This window comes from Salminus brasiliensis, chromosome 3 (assembly GCF_030463535.1).
Source record: "Salminus brasiliensis chromosome 3, fSalBra1.hap2, whole genome shotgun sequence".
Lineage (NCBI taxonomy): Eukaryota > Metazoa > Chordata > Actinopteri > Characiformes > Bryconidae > Salminus > Salminus brasiliensis.
The window spans coordinates 41,274,462-41,289,937 of record NC_132880.1 but is presented as its reverse complement, the minus strand read 5'-3'; the positions used below and the strand labels follow the sequence as shown (position 1 = coordinate 41,289,937).

Genomic DNA, 15,476 nt, shown 5'->3' with positions numbered 1-15,476 from the left:
AATGTAGTAAGGTGTGACATTTCCCAGGGATCCCAGCGTGTTTTATCCTACTGGTACATTAGCATGCACAAAAAGATGAGAGAGAGAGAGAGAGAGAGAGAGAGAGAGACATACACACAGAGGCTATAGTATAATGATATCTAAGTGACTGAAGCATGCAGTACAAATGACAACCACTGTAGAGGTCAGATTACAAATTACCAGGACATAATCTTCAGTAAAGCTGTTCAAATGTTTCTGACTGATACCATAGAAAATACTTTTTTGGTTCTTCAGTCTGTTATAAGGTTCTTCACACTCAACATGATTACAAGCATGATTCTTTTAGGAACCAAAAGTGGTTCCTCTATGACATTGCTCAATGAGCCATTTGAAGAACCTTTATTTTTGTAAAGAACCTTTACATTAAGTGAAGGTTCTTCACCCTCACACATCTCTATAACATACTTGTTCCTTATGGAATCAAACGTGGTTTCTTCAATGAAATTGCTCACAGAACCATTTGAAGAACCTTTATTTTTGTAAAGTACTTTGAACCAAGGAAAATATAATTTAGAATAAATGATTCTTTATGGAATCGCTTTCAAAGAACCTTAATTTTTGTAAAGGTTTTTGTAAATCTTCAAGATTATTTAGAGGTTCTTCACCCTCAAACATCTCTATTACAAACTAGCTCAAAAACCTCCTCTAAGGCATTCCTCAGGGAACCATCCGAAGCACCTTTATGCTTTAGTCTATTTAGTCATGTGAATCCAGACGTGTCATTAGACCAGATAATAAAGCGAGGATTCATTCTAAGGTGAAAGGCAGGCACAGGCTTGAATGCTTGACTGCTGCTCTCATCAACACCAGCAATGTATATATTTCAGTGGTGAGCCAACAGTTTCAGGGTCATGCCTTTGTGTTTGTCCACCAACTGTCTTTCCACCATCCTACCACACAAAGGAGGCCCTGCAGCGGGGCAACCTGGGATATGGAGTACTTTCCTGGGGCACACTAGCCTGCGCCGAGGATATGAGAGAGGAAAGTTCTAAGCCCTGGAAAAAACCGAGAGCAACTTTCCACATCGTATGGCTTCTGGTTTGGCTTGCTGCTCAGTGCTGGATATGCCCTGACGGCTCTGCGCCGCTTTGAACGTTGACGCTGAGGGAAAGTTGGGAGGAGTTAAAGAAATTCAAAGACGGGAAGAGCAGCTCCCTTCGCACTGAGCCGTGTTATCTTTACGGGGCATAAACGGCCGGACGAGCTTCGACCGAGCTCGAACAGGTTTAGCCGGGGCTGGTTTTAGCCTTACAGCTGAATTAGTGCAGGGTGGGGTCTCTCCCAGCAGCAGGAATGTAACGCGGCGAGGACACGATCGGTGGAGCGGGGGAAAAGGAGTCTGTCTGAGGGGTGGAAAAAGTTGCTCAAACCGCTTGTGCTCACGACTGGAAGGTAAGAAGAAAATCAGGAGCTTAGCCTCTCTCTCTCTCCCTCTCTCACACCTTGAGAGTTCTTCATCCGAAAAGGAAATCCGCAAAGACGGTTGACAAAGCAGACTTTCCGTACAGTAATGTGAATAGGATTTAGGCCACTGGCCACAGTAAATCATTCATAATGCAGTCGGTCTGTGCAGAATCCGGTCATTTGGAAGCAAACTAGAAGGTAAACCAGTGATCAGCAGAATCAGCAGCTCTGAAGAAAAAAGTTTCAGGGCGTGTTTTTCTGATTAGCTGAAGGTAGGGTTCATCATTTGTTTGACAAAGGACGAACAGATCACATAAATGCATTGTAAAGGCGTGTTAAGTGTGTTAAGGAGATACTAATCATAATAAAATCTCCTGCATTCATAAATATAGCCTAGAGTTTTCATTCTGAGCCCTGGCGTTCTGCATTACACTCATCTGAGATCAATACTAAAATGTTTTTGAGGCTTTAATTAATTAAAAGTATATAGAATAGTTTTAAATATACTAATCCTATTACATAATATACATGTCATATATTATCATGTGCATTTTATATGCCTTACATAAGTAACAGCACCCCTTAGATTAGCAGTCATCAGTGTCTGAATAGCAAATGTGGTGTTAAGGTTTAAATAAAGAATCATACCACATGTTGAATGTTGTGTTTTCATATCCCCATTGGGCCTCTAACAGTATTCGCCTGCTGCCGAGACTGCAGTCATAACTATGTTAAGACTAACATGGTATGATTTATTATTATGGGTCATGTTTTCTCGTATTAAAACAAACCCTGCAAACTCTTATGACTTGTATTTGCATTTTAAATAAGCAAGGCCTTAAACTGTGAAGACAAAATAAATCCAGGGCAAAGTTAATAGAGGCATAGATCAGAGAGTCAGTTTAGAAATAACAGGCCTTGGCTTAGCTTGGCAGGGCAGTTTCTAAATATATATATAAAGTTGTCATTCTTGGAATCATTTGGAAAAGAGATTAGACTCAAAAGCTCTGCCTTCATGAAAGAAATGTTTTTTGAATATAAAACAGTTGCATGCAGTCAACAGCAATAACGTAATAAAGTCAGACAACTGCACTTCCAAGTGTAGCAATAAGGCTTTGGGGTTTTAAGAGGAATGGGGTAATTGTTCCTGGATGGAGTCAAAGCAAGGGATGGCCAGAAAAGAAATACAGCATACCTATAGCTAGTTACAATGAAGGGCTATTCCACTCAATAACTCTGGTAGCCTGGACTCCACAGGAATCACTGCAACAAATGATTTTCCTCTTGAGGTAATGAATGGGCTATATGGCACATAATGCAAGGCATATGATCTCTAGTCCTGAGAAAACAAAGCAAAGACTCCAGTACCAAGTGTTCCAGTATCATTTACCAAATATATATATATGTATGTGTATATATAAATATACCAAACCCTAAACCAAACGTGTAGTTTATAGTCGTCAGAATTCATTTCGCTGTAATACATCCAGAGGCAAAGTTATAATTCTTATACCAAGCATATTTTAGTGGTGTGTCAGGCCAGTACCAGCATGTACTAAAACACCAGAAGAGTGGACATTAGCTAATCTTCAAAGAATCTCAGAAGAATTTCATTATTTCTATAAAAAAACACTTAGTACCTGATTAAATGTTAACTTGTGTACATATATTCCTAATGGAGCATATAAAGAGTCAGCAGTCTTTGAAAGAGAGACCGTTGTTTTTGTGTCAGTTTTACTTGTTAAAAGGAACAGAGTCAAAACTGGTATTTGCCAAATAAGGAAAGTCTGTACCAGGAAGGAGGAACAGTAAGAGTTTGAGGTATCAGTGATCCACACAGAGATCAAAACAATGTGCCAAAGTATGAGATATGCCCAGAATCTTAATGGGGACTATTTTAGCCTTTTTGTCTCTTTATGATGGTCAAGCACATTTCTATTGTTATGAACATGAGCTATGTCAATTAAACGTGTGACATCTTGTCTAATAGCAGACGATAGTAGTGGTAGATGTTTTTGTATTAGGCATAACATATAAATAATAATGGTGCATTCCTTGCAAATTCTACCAAAACACATATTCTAGATCTCAAGACACTAGGTATCTCAACACTACCTTAGTGGATATATTTGAATGTGCAGCATGATGTGTCTGTTATTTGGAATTATATGCATATTAATTGTATGTTTAAGGAGAAATCATGACTAATTATGATTGTATGATTAGTCCTGGATAGTAGTTTGGACAAACCCTCGAGACATAAGCAATAACCTTTGACTCAGTGTTTCCCAATACCCAGTGCTGTAAAACGCAACGTAACAGGTCGTGTTGTAAAAATGAGTAAGGTTAAATTAAATCTTGAATGTTTTGGTGAAATTAATCATCTGATTAAGCTTGTGGTTACTGGTTAAATCTGCATTGGTCAGATTTATCACATTAATAAGAGGTTATAGTGTAAAGCTCTGTTGTAGACACTGCTAAATGTAAATGACTTGCCTTGTCACATGAGTTACTCAGCAGTTGGCAGTTAGTTTCACTTACTAGGGCTGAAATTTGTTTTTAATTGCCATTTTGTAAAGAGTTTGATTTCTTTAACCATCCTGGTTATATTAAAACAAAAATGTCTTTTTTTTTAATGGTTTTCAAGTAGACTAAACATTATTACTGTAAAAAGATTATTTCAGTAGTCTGCTGAAGGTTATTGCCCTGATTTAGATAACAGATCTTGGAAAAACACCAAAAACAAATAAATCAATAAGAACTGAAAACAACCAGAGCACGGCCTGTTGACACCTTTTCAAAGCTGCATACATGTTTAATATATGTTGTTTCTCAACAGATATAGAAAGACAATGGACTATAGTTGTTCAGATTCACCTTTCATGGCTCGGGAAGCTGTGTAGTCAATTGTTTTTGGCATGTTTGCATTTGACTTCTAACATTAAGAAACCTTTGTGTAAGGTGCAGGCATTTCATTTATCTTCCCCAGTTTTCTGTGAAAGTCATAATTCTAAGTCTATTTAAGGGCTAATTTAGCTACTTAATAATGTTTAGTGTAAGCCAACAGTCACCCTTTAGCATACCTAAACAAATGTGCATTGTTGAAACTTCAGGAAACATTGAGCCTCATGCCCAGGCTTGTGTCTGCTTGCTGGGAGACTCATTTTAGATTGACTACTGAGAATACCAGCCACTAGGTTCAGGCATTTTTTTACTGCAGGCTTAATACATATATATTTACATCAAAGATGAAGAGTGTTTCAAGAACTCACTTTTTGTTCTATCTAATGAAAGTAAATTTTCCATTTTCATTTTCAAGATTAAGTAAAATTCCAGATGAACAAATGAGGAAATGTACAGACTTAAATGGTTTTGATGATTCTTGAAATACCACTCCTGTTGTTGGAAAAGTGACACAGCAAACAACACTGACCCTGTAGAACCTGCTACTGCTGTAAGCATCAACACTCTTTGTTGTCTCAATTAAAGATGCATTCCTTCCTCAGCATTGCTAAGAAGAGTATGCGCTGTGACTTTTTGTGCATTAAAATGTAGCGTGGTACATATGATTCAGCTACACTTCCCTCTAATTTCCCCATGCTTTGTCCTTTCATGACTCTCCTCTTACCCACAGTGAGTCACACTAAACCCTTAAACCATGTTTCCATGGTGATCTTCACAGTACAAACACATGCAAACACTCAGCTTCATATAACATATTAGAGCTTTGACCTTGTTAATAGATTGTCAACTGGCAAATGGCACAAGCAACAGAAATTTCACATGTTCGTGAGTTTCCCCAGAAGTTTGCTATGAATGAATCGACTTATGCATGGCCGTAATATCACAGCTAAAGTAAGACAGCTCACAAAGATTAACAATTTATCAAGGGTTCTGAATCTGAAGCTGGAGACTTTTAGACACTTTCAATGGCATGAGATTTTTGTCATGTATAAATATTTCTGTTTTAGATTGTGCCCCCTGCACCATCATGGCCCATCGTTCCCAGTGTTCCTCAGTGGGGGACAACCCACTGGATCCTAATTATCTGCCACCACATTATAGGGAAGACTACAGACTGGCTATAGATGCTCTGGTGGAGAACGACCTTGATGGATACTATAACTTCCTGCAAAGTGCTAATGTTGTCGACTTCCTGTCAAGGCCAGAGATTGAGCACATTAAAAATACTGTGCAGTTGCCACAGTGTGTTGCCACATCTGTACCGGAGCTGCCTTACCATGATGCGGATCAGGAGGGATCATCGGATACTTACTGGCCACTGCACTCTGACTTAGATGCACCAGGTTTGGATTTAGGTTGGCCACTTCAGCAACACTGTTTTGTAGGGCCTACTGAGGTCACAACTTTGGTAAACCCATCAGACCCTGAAATGCCCAGCATCAAGGAGCAGGCCAGACGGCTCATCAAAAATGCCCAGCAGGTTAGTGTTTCTGAATACATTGTTTAGATTTGTGCTTACTGGGCCCAAAGCAATTGTCTGTATCACAGCTGTTGACCTTGTATCTCAATATTTACTACAATTGCTACAATTTCTACTTAACATAATTTGGAAACTTCTGCTACCTGTTGCATTTTGTTAACATTTCATGATTAACATACCAAGAGAAACAGTCTAAAAATCTTGTACATGGACATTAAGAAGGTCTTTTTTAGCTTCTTCTTTAAAGTTACTATTTTGGAGATCCAAGATTTTGACAGTGATTATATGTAAGCATGCTGATACCATAACATCCAACTAAATTAAAATTACCTCTGTCCCACAGGTCATTGCAGTGGTAATGGATATGTTTACAGATGTTGATATATTTGCTGATCTGCTTGATGCTGCTGCACGCCATGTGCCTGTTTACATTCTTCTGGATGAACAAAATGCCCATCACTTTACTGCCATGGTGACCAGCTGCAAAGTTAACCTGGATATGGTTCATGTAAGACTTGTTTGCCTTTATTTAACACAACATTTTAAACGAAACACTGAAATATTCCATAGATTATCATCTGTGGCTGTATTTATGGTCAGAGGTTCTCATACGGATGGATTTGTAAGTACGTTACACTGAAGTCTACTTTTGAATGTTATCCAGATGATGCGGGTGAGGACTGTGGCTGGCATCACATATTTCTGTCGGACAGGGAAGTCATTTAAAGGACAGGTGATGGATCGTTTCCTTTTAGCTGACTGCAGAGCAGTGCTCAGTGGGAACTACAGGTGAGGCTAATCAAAACAATTTAGCTTACTCCAAAAAGTAAATTAACTGTCATTGTTCTAATTTCTGAATTTTTGTCATTCAGTTTCATGTGGTCGTTTGAGAAGATACACCGCTGCATAGCCCATCTGTTTCTTGGAGAACTTGTGGCCACTTTTGACGAGGAATTCCGAATTCTCTTTGCTCAATCACAGCCCCTCGTTGTTGAAAATGCCTTAGTGCCTATGCCAAGTGATAACACTAGTTACTTAAGCAGTCAGTTTGGGTTAAAAAGAACTCAGTCACTGAGGAATCCTAGGGGATTTCTTCGCAGTGCTGAGCTCTCAGCATACACATTCGGAGACCGAACTGACTCTGCATTGCCCTTTCGAAGGGATGACCCGTTCCGCCACACCATTGAACCTGGAGGTGCTGCTCTGCAGGTCAGCAAATTTGCTTCTCATCAGCTCAGAATGCAACAGTCTTTTCTGGAGCAGGGTCGATCCATGATTGCTTCACGGCAACTAGAGATGAATGCCTACAAACGGCACAGCTATGCTGAAGGGACCCGTGAGAGCTACTCCTCTTCTCGTCAGTACATGACACAACGGGTCATGAACAACTTGGAGGAGACGGAAGCAACCTACCAGAGAGAGCAACATTTCTATCAGAATGAGAGCACAGGTCCTGAAACTGGGCATGGACGGTATGACCCTCTCCGGAACTATGGTGTTCCTCAGCTAGATCAATATTCTGACCCAATGTATCCACCTGAACTTGAAGCACCGGGAAGCCAAAATGTGTTATCCTCTGAAGATCTCAGACATGACCCAGGAAACAAGCATCATCAAGCTGCAGCTCACTATGGACCACCAGGCCAGAAAAGACCCACTTTGGGCCAATCATATGCCTGTCAGAGTTCACCCACTCAACTGCATCCTCCAGACCATAAGCAGATATTCTCCTCTGTAGAACAGGGACGACAGACCCAAGACCCCAGTATGAAGCAAGGATTACGGAGCTGGAGAATCCATTCTTACCTTAGTGCTTATGAAGATGCTGGGGAAGAGGGATTACAACAACCTATGGGTGCTGATGCCTTTGAGGAGCCACAACAGCAATCTGAAGGCAGACTATACCACCCAGAGGCACCAGGTCTTCGCTTTAACACGCAAGAAACTACTGGCCAAAGTAAACCCAAACGTGATTTTCAGCCTCGCTTTGGTAAACCCATTTTGCCAGAGAGGGACAAAGAAAAAGATTTTAGCACGGAGCTGGGTTCTGCAGGAATGGATTCTCAGATGAAATCTGCAATTTCAGCTACATCACTGAGCTCAACAGGAACAGATGAAAAGGAGACAGATACAAGAGAGATCAGTATCACCAAGCATGAATCGTTCCGAAGCCGAATCAACCCAATGCTGCAAAGGAGCTCACGGTTACGCTCCTCCCTCATCTTCAGTTCCTCTAAGCTAGAGCAACATAGCTCCACTCTAATTAAGCCTGAGGGGAAGCTACAAGAGGAAGATGAGAACAACTCAATAAGAACTTCTTCCATTGTAGCAGAGATTTTAGAAAAGAGAAGGTCGCTCTCTAGGGAGCCTTTCGATTGGAGTAAGCATAAAAAGACCGACCAAAAAGACAGTATGGCCCTGGTACCAGGAGAAGCGACCTCTAAACCAGAGGATGACCCTGACAAGAATGCCAAGGACAATCTTACCAAAGACATTAGGGTGGATCAGAAGGATTCTGTGTCTAAGGACAGAGACATTACATTGAAAACGGAAGATTCCACGTCAAAAATGACAGCTGCCTCCATGAATGATCCAGCTAGCAGACTTCAGTACTTTAAAGAACTTTCTTCAAAGAGAAAGGACCCAAAAATAGAACCAGAGTCTCTCATCAAAAGCCAAGAGCCACCACCAAAAAAGCCAGACCTATCTGATACTCCACCAAGTGCAGCAGCCACAGTTCCAGCTGTTTCTGTTACCCCTGCAGAACCCACCCAAACAACATCAGTCAGGCAAACAGATCCTTCTACTAAACCCCCAGTCGCAACAAAATCTAAGCTATTTGAGGTCAGTGTAGACAGGGATAGCTTGGTGTTCAAAGAGGAGTCTATAGAAGCAGCAAAGAAAGAGTCATCTAAGGAACCAAAGTCGCTGAAGCCATTTCCTTCACCCAAGTTCTTTAAAAAAGATACACTAAAACCCTTCAAAAGTGTTAACCCACGTCGCACCTCTTGTGGTGATGACATTCTCACAGATGCAACAGATGCTGAAAAGAGTGAACTTAAGAAGTCTCGAAGCCTCAGTACATCAGGCATGTCACGTACAGAATCCAAGGAAAGTCTTACTATAAATCGACATGGTTCTAACACCTCCCTCAACCTTACTGGCTCAGATGGCAAAGACACTAAGGCTCTTGATTTCCTTAAGAAGCAAACACAAAGGCTAAAGGGTTTCCTTGGGCCCAAAGGTGAAAAGAAAAATGCAGGAGTGTCAAGTACTGTAGAGGACAAGCAAATGAAAACTGTTCCAGAGATGGTGGAGGAGCCTTCTCCCAAAGGGAAAGAAACACAGCCTGAACTGACATCGGCAGCATCTGAAAATCCCAAATCCATAAGTAAACCCAGCCAATCTCGCTATCAGTCTTCTACCTCTACAGTGCTATTTAGCAGCAACCTCAGGGATGACACCAAAGTAATCCTTGAGCAAATTTCTGCAAACAGTCAAAAGAACCGTCAGGACCTGACCAAGCAAGCTGAAGAGACTGGAAGCAGTGTTTCAAACCTCGACCACGACTCGCAGAAATACCAGAGCCGGAACCGGTTCGGCCGAACTCCAGTCAACCCTCAGGAGCGAGACAGCCTGCTGCAAAGAATAGAGAGTATGCGCAAGGAGAAGAAGGTCTACAGTCGCTTTGAGGTACTGTTTCGAAGTCGAGAAGAATGCTGCTGGAACCAGGGCAGTGAGAGGAGTATAGAGAAGGCGAAGCAAAAGCACAGCCTCCTTAGGACAAGGAAATAAAAAATAATAATTTTACAATATAATTCTGAATTGAAAAAATTATCAATTGTGTAATAAAAAGGTGTTTTATTTATTTAGTTTGTTTTTGCACAGTTTACTGGATAACTTACATATTTTATTACAAGTTAGTATCTCAATCAATCATCTATTTAGTAAATAGGTTTACTTTGCAAAACCATTTTATTTGACCTTGCGTACTGGCCAGCATGCAACACAATCTCACTCACTCTTTATGGGAACAGGTTGTTGGTTGATGAGATCTTGTTCCACTCACGTGTTTGTCCTTCTACCTCTCAACAGATGGGGAATAACCTTGGATAACAAAACATGGCGGAAGGGTGTACAGTCTGCGAAATGATGAGACCTCACAAAACTCACAAACAGTGCCTCACTAAAGTGCCAGTCACTGAAAAAGACACAAAACTCATAAACAGACCATGGAAACTGCACAACCTCAAATATGAGGAGTCTCACTGAAGCGGGAGGAATATTCCCCAGACTGTGCCAATCTGAGCCCAGAGTCAACAAACTCTGCCCTTATAAGGCATCAGCACATGCTGCCTTATAATAGAAATCAAACATTATCCCTGCTGGATAGACCGACACTCAACATGCCAAACAAGTGTTTGCATTCTGAGAGGCATCTCTCAACTCTTTCCTACTGGTTCCTTAGAGATGTTCCTTTTTAACTGGTATGTATATGTGTCAGAGCTCAGTGTTTGTGAGTCGTCAATATTGCGCCATTCTCAAGTGTGGTGAAGTGAACTAACATGCCTAGACAGACGTTCCAGCATGGCATGCAAAAAACTGAAAATTATACACTCCCAAGACACGTCACATTGGAACCACACCTGTGGTTTAGCTGTGCCAATGGAATACGGACATCAGGGTTGGTTTGGAACAAAACCTCAGTTTGAGTGAAACAAAACAACATTAGAATGTAGAGTTGGATGGTATGAGAGAGGTAGAACAGACTGGGTGTGAGTGGAATTTTTTAAAAAGACACTGACAGAATGAGGAACAGGAAATGTGCAGGACAAAGCAAGTTGTATTGAGATTTGTTAACAACTACAAAGGTTGCTATTAAGATGGAAATCATGCATTTTGTTTTTTTTAATAAAGCTAAGCTAAGTACAGTAGAGTCAGGTCCTACCCCAACATCAACAAACAATTAAGAAACATGTGGATATTTATAACAAACTCATTCAGAAACCACATTGCCCATGAGTATTTGGGCAGTTAAGTCAAAATTGTTAGTTTTGCAATATCGCCATAGATGGAGGATTAAAAAAATAAGATTTCATTTTGGTGGATTTGCATTTGGCATAAGCATTTACTGTTAAGTTTGTAGCACGTTGTTGACCTTACTGTTCTTATGTGGAATATACTTGTGTAAGATACATGCATATAGTATATGAATGTATGACTAGAAGTTGACATTTCAAGGTTAACCATGTCATTACAAAGACAGTTTTGAACAGTCTCAGGACCAGGCTTAGGCTCTATTTTGTCAGTGCAAAGTTATAATTATACTACCAGACAGACTGGTATTACCGACAACCAAAGAACTTCCAGAGCATCCAAAAAGATGCATGCTGTAACACACTAGATGTTTGATATAGAAGTATGATCAAATTTCAAATTGCTGATAATGCTGATTATGGATATGAGCAGAGAATTTTGTCATCTTTTTGAATTTTTGAGAAATTCAGTCAAACATTTAGTACCTTTTGTATTATATTAACAAATAAAAACAATTCTGAATAGATGACCTTGTACTTTTTACTTTTTATATACTCGTCAACTGCAACCATTATGATAATAATATTAACAACAATTATACAGCAATAATAATAAGAATAAGAATATAGTTAATAAAATACCTCTATGAGCAAGTGCAGATAGTACATTTTATGTGAGGATGGATGTCTCTTAAGTATGCAGGATATGTGTAAATGATTCATCATGCATCAGTGTCGCAGAATCTGAAGCCTGTGCTTTACTCAGCTCCTCCTGCAGATGTGCTACCTGCTCCAACATCTGGTTTTCTATACCAAAAAACACACCCATGACCAACAAAAAAACAAACTGATGAAGACATTTTGGTTACAAGGTTACATACAATTACCTACCAGCTTTCAGTAACTGCTGTGTAGTGTATTCAGCAGATTGTACCTCCAAGGGCAGTCTCTCTGGAGTCTGAGAAATACAAAAGGATACAGACTGGAAGAACAATGCATCTGAAGAGCATGTATAGAGTGTGTCACATCATAAATGTGCAAAGAAATTCACAGGCATATAAATCATAAGACATTAGGTCTCAAGTCCTTACTGATCATTCCCTTGTTTTATTTTAGAGCTACTTACAAATACATTGCATAGGTTCTTGTGCTGTCCCATCAGTTGCTGCAGTTGATTCTCAAACTTCATCCTACCAGAGAGTTAAATGTGTTCAGTGACCTATGCAACCACAGACCAGCATCTCTAGAGCAACAGTAAATGTAGCATTACACTGACACTAATTAATGCTACATAGACAATAATCAAATTCTTTGTATACAAATAAAATGCCCCTATTTTAAATTTGTCCAGGTCCTTTTACATACCATTCGATATAGTTTCCTTTTTTGAACTAATAATGATGATAATAATAATGATAATATAGACATAACAGTATAGATAATAGATATAATAGTAATACCGAATTTTTCCTGAGTCTCAAGTTTCGGATTCCCTACTACACTACCCCCTAAAAAATCATAACTAACCATACATCCAGTTTCATCTAAACTAATCCATTTACCGAATCCCATCGTAAACCTTCCTCTTACCCATGAAGATTCAAGACAGCAGGTACAATGATTTTCCATACAAATATCAATATTAAAAAGACATTCGGGTGACATAGTAGAACCTTAACCCCTCACAACCAAATACACTTACAACAGAAACCTCAATCCTGTTAAGGTCACCCAGCTTACAACTTCATATAGGATAATAGGACTCATAACTGGTTACCATACCAAATCTTATTATTCACACTGTGAACATGTTCCTCTATTCTCCTTCTCCTCTTGCTGTTGCAAGTTTGGATCACAGCTCCAGGGTTGGGAGCTGCATTTGAACAAAAACATTTAAGGGCTATGTTGAATGCTAAGAAGCCTATGTCCTATTAATGGGATCATAAATCTTACAATTTCACTGTGGGTAGGTCACACAATCTAGGCTTTCATCTAAGTGTGTACAGCTGCCTATGATGTCATGAAGCAAAACAAATCCCACCCCACCCACCTAACACCAAAAAAAAAAATTAAATTTCCCACCACCACAATCTAAACAACCAACACAATATCCACCCCCACACTTCTTGCCCTCACATCACTCATTATCAAACGTTTTTTTTTGGTTTGGGCAAATAACTATATTTGAGTTTCATCATTATATTGTGGCCAATCAAAATTATGACACCTACAGAATACATGAATGTGTGAGGTAGTTCAAAGCAGTTTTATTTCTTAGTACTCTGTACTGCAACTGTTCTTCTCGATCTGAGGAAGTTTCTTTTGATCTGAGAGAGTTTTTCCTCCACTGTTGCCAGTGGCTTACTCAAAAGAGGCTCAGACCCAGATCTGTGTAAAGCTGCTTTGTGACAACATTCATATAAATAGATAAATGAATATAAATACATTTGAATTTAATTAAACTGAATTCCTATACTACCTCAGCACAGATCCCACCCTGAAATGCCCCAAACAACCCAACCCACACCAAAGAATGCCAGAGAGGTGTGGGAAGACAATCAGTTGATTAAAATAAACACAACACGTGTGAATGTGTTGCTGCTGTTAGCATATTTCCTTAACCAAGTCAAGCTTTCTTTAGCAGTGCAACAGAATCTCCTGTAAATATGTAAATCTCCAGAAATGTAAAAACTAATTATAATAGATTATCATGTGTAGTTTTCTACCCATTTCCAAAGCTACAAATATTTTTTATGTGAGCTAAATAATTTTTGCTAAGCAGCAAACCCCTGAACGACATGCTTTACATTTTTGGACAGGCTGAGAGATACAGAACTGGCACTGAAAGTGAAAAAAGGATGTGGACTGTTAAGCCACATTACGGGATTGTACACAAATATGACTGTGTAACTATGGTTACACAGTTCTCATGAGAGGTCTTGTGCAGCTCCACCCGGAGTGGCAATGGCAGAGACGCCAAGTCAGTGTACTAAGAACATTATTTACATTTTATAAGTTGTTATTTTGAGATAAAATTGCTACATAATGTCGCTTTAAGTGAGCAATATAAAATCTGACCCCTTTCAACCACATTCATCTAGTAGCAGACTCAGGACCATCAAAGACAGCACAACGAGACATGCTAACAGCTTTTTCACAGCTGTGGTGCTCATCAATCACATTGGACACTTCACACTTTAAATAGAGCTTTACAAACCCCATTACTGTGACATATTTGAAAGAGTGTGACATCATATGTCACGGAGAAAGCAGGTGCTAGCCTTCACAATCTCAGTTAGGTAGTATTGTGTGAAACCGCTGAAAATGTTTATAGCAGAAGTAGGCAGTATGATCAACCCTCTACATCAGACACTGGAATTCACCTCTCTCTGTAATAGATAATGTAATGAAGTGAAGGCTGTGCAACCTTAGAGCATACATAAACAGAATGCATCTGGCAAATTGGGAAAATATGTGTATGTGTATGTATGTATGTGTATTTTGTTTATGAATACCCATGCTCACCTTTGTGACTCCTGTTCAAGGTCCTCACATTTTAGCTGCAGAGATTGACCTATCTCTTTTATCACATGAACAAGAACAAAATAGGCGTATTAAAATCACTGTTACGTATTACATAGGCGTTTCAAAATCACTCTATGTTTATAGAGTCCTATTGAATAAGGTTTGTTTGAAACAGTGCACTTTACCATCTTTTTCATTCAAAGTATCCTGAAGCTTTAAAACCTCAATGCTCACTGTGAAAGCAGGAAACAGTATATAGTTAAATATTGTCTGACTGAATGCTTTATTATTATTGTGGTTGTGTGGATGAACTCCATTATATATGCAGATAATGTTTTGCACAATAACATAATATACAAACACATTCTCACACAATTCATTAGTTAAGTATTAGTATCCCTAGTATACTTACAAGCATCCTCTTCATCATGCAAAGTATTTCTGAGGGAACAGGCCTCCTTAACTTCCTCTTCAAGAACTAGCTTGGCTACCAGTGGCATAACATATGCAAAGAGATGTGTCACAAAAATACAGCCATAGCAATAATACCACTGGACCTGGGGTGGCACATACTAGGCAGAAAGTGAAGTTAGTATTTTGACGGTGATGTGTTGAAAGCAGTAAAAAATGGCCAAGCATAAGGATCTGAGACACTTTGACAAGGGTCAAATTGTGATGACAATATCAGACAAGTCTTGTGGGATGTTCCTGGTATGCAGTGGAAAGTACCTACCAAAATTATTTCAAGAAAGTAACCATTTGGGAACCAGCAACAGGATCATGGGCACCTAAGGCTCACTGAAGCAATCCATGGATGCCCCACCTCACAACTTCAAAGGATCTGCTTCGCTTTGGTGCCAGATACCACAGGACACCTTCAGAGGTCTTGTGGAGTCCATGCCTAAAATTCTCAGGTTTGTTGTGGCGGCCCAAGGGGGACCTTGTTTAATAATAGACAGGTGGTATTATTTTTATGGCTGATTAGTGTATCTGCAGTATTACAAATAAAAAAACCAATAATCTAC

At 39.6% G+C, this 15,476-nt stretch overlaps 2 protein-coding genes across 3 annotated transcripts; one reads left to right on the top strand and one right to left on the bottom strand.

Moving 5' to 3' along the window:
• Window positions 1-1,008: 1,008 nt before the first annotated feature.
• Window positions 1,009-11,453, top strand: fam83hb (family with sequence similarity 83 member Hb). 2 transcript variants are annotated; one of them, XM_072676241.1, is made up of 6 exons: window positions 1,017-1,434; window positions 5,418-5,890; window positions 6,234-6,398; window positions 6,555-6,679; window positions 6,763-9,583; window positions 9,986-11,453. In XM_072676241.1, exons 2-6 carry the CDS (start codon window positions 5,438-5,440, stop codon window positions 10,004-10,006), a joined length of 3,585 nt encoding a protein of 1,194 aa, XP_072532342.1. In that variant the 5' UTR covers window positions 1,017-1,434; window positions 5,418-5,437; the 3' UTR covers window positions 10,007-11,453. The 2 variants fall into 2 exon arrangements, with proteins under 2 accessions (XP_072532341.1, XP_072532342.1); XM_072676240.1 differs by lacking the exon at window positions 9,986-11,453 and having other exon boundaries at window positions 1,009-1,434; window positions 6,763-9,976.
• A 10-nt stretch (window positions 11,454-11,463) lies between these two features.
• On the bottom strand, window positions 11,464-15,156 carry LOC140551095 (synaptonemal complex central element protein 1-like). Its single transcript, XM_072674464.1, has 6 exons — window positions 14,864-15,156; window positions 14,637-14,684; window positions 14,452-14,506; window positions 12,053-12,116; window positions 11,818-11,884; window positions 11,464-11,733 (listed from the first exon to the last, which is right to left on the bottom strand). The coding sequence occupies exons 1-6, from the start codon at window positions 14,949-14,951 to the stop codon at window positions 11,618-11,620; spliced, it is 438 nt and encodes a 145-aa protein (XP_072530565.1). The 5' UTR covers window positions 14,952-15,156; the 3' UTR covers window positions 11,464-11,617.
• Window positions 15,157-15,476: the final 320 nt, after the last annotated feature.

Excerpts from the sequence above, each read along its gene's own strand:
- LOC140551095 (XM_072674464.1), bottom strand. The coding sequence starts at position 14,951 with ATGCCACTGGTAGCCAAGCTAGTTCTTGAAGAGGAAGTTAAGGAGGCC. Across the intron at positions 14,507-14,636 it reads TACTTTGAATGAAAAAGATG|AGATAGGTCAATCTCTGCAG; the intron begins GTAAAGTGCACT and ends ATGTGATAAAAG. Across the intron at positions 11,885-12,052 it reads AGAACCTATGCAATGTATTT|ACTCCAGAGAGACTGCCCTT; the intron begins GTAAGTAGCTCT and ends TGTATTTCTCAG.
- fam83hb (XM_072676240.1), top strand. The coding sequence starts at position 5,438 with ATGGCCCATCGTTCCCAGTGTTCCTCAGTGGGGGACAACCCACTGGAT. Across the intron at positions 5,891-6,233 it reads TCATCAAAAATGCCCAGCAG|GTCATTGCAGTGGTAATGGA; the intron begins GTTAGTGTTTCT and ends TCTGTCCCACAG. Across the intron at positions 6,680-6,762 it reads GTGCTCAGTGGGAACTACAG|TTTCATGTGGTCGTTTGAGA; the intron begins GTGAGGCTAATC and ends TTTGTCATTCAG.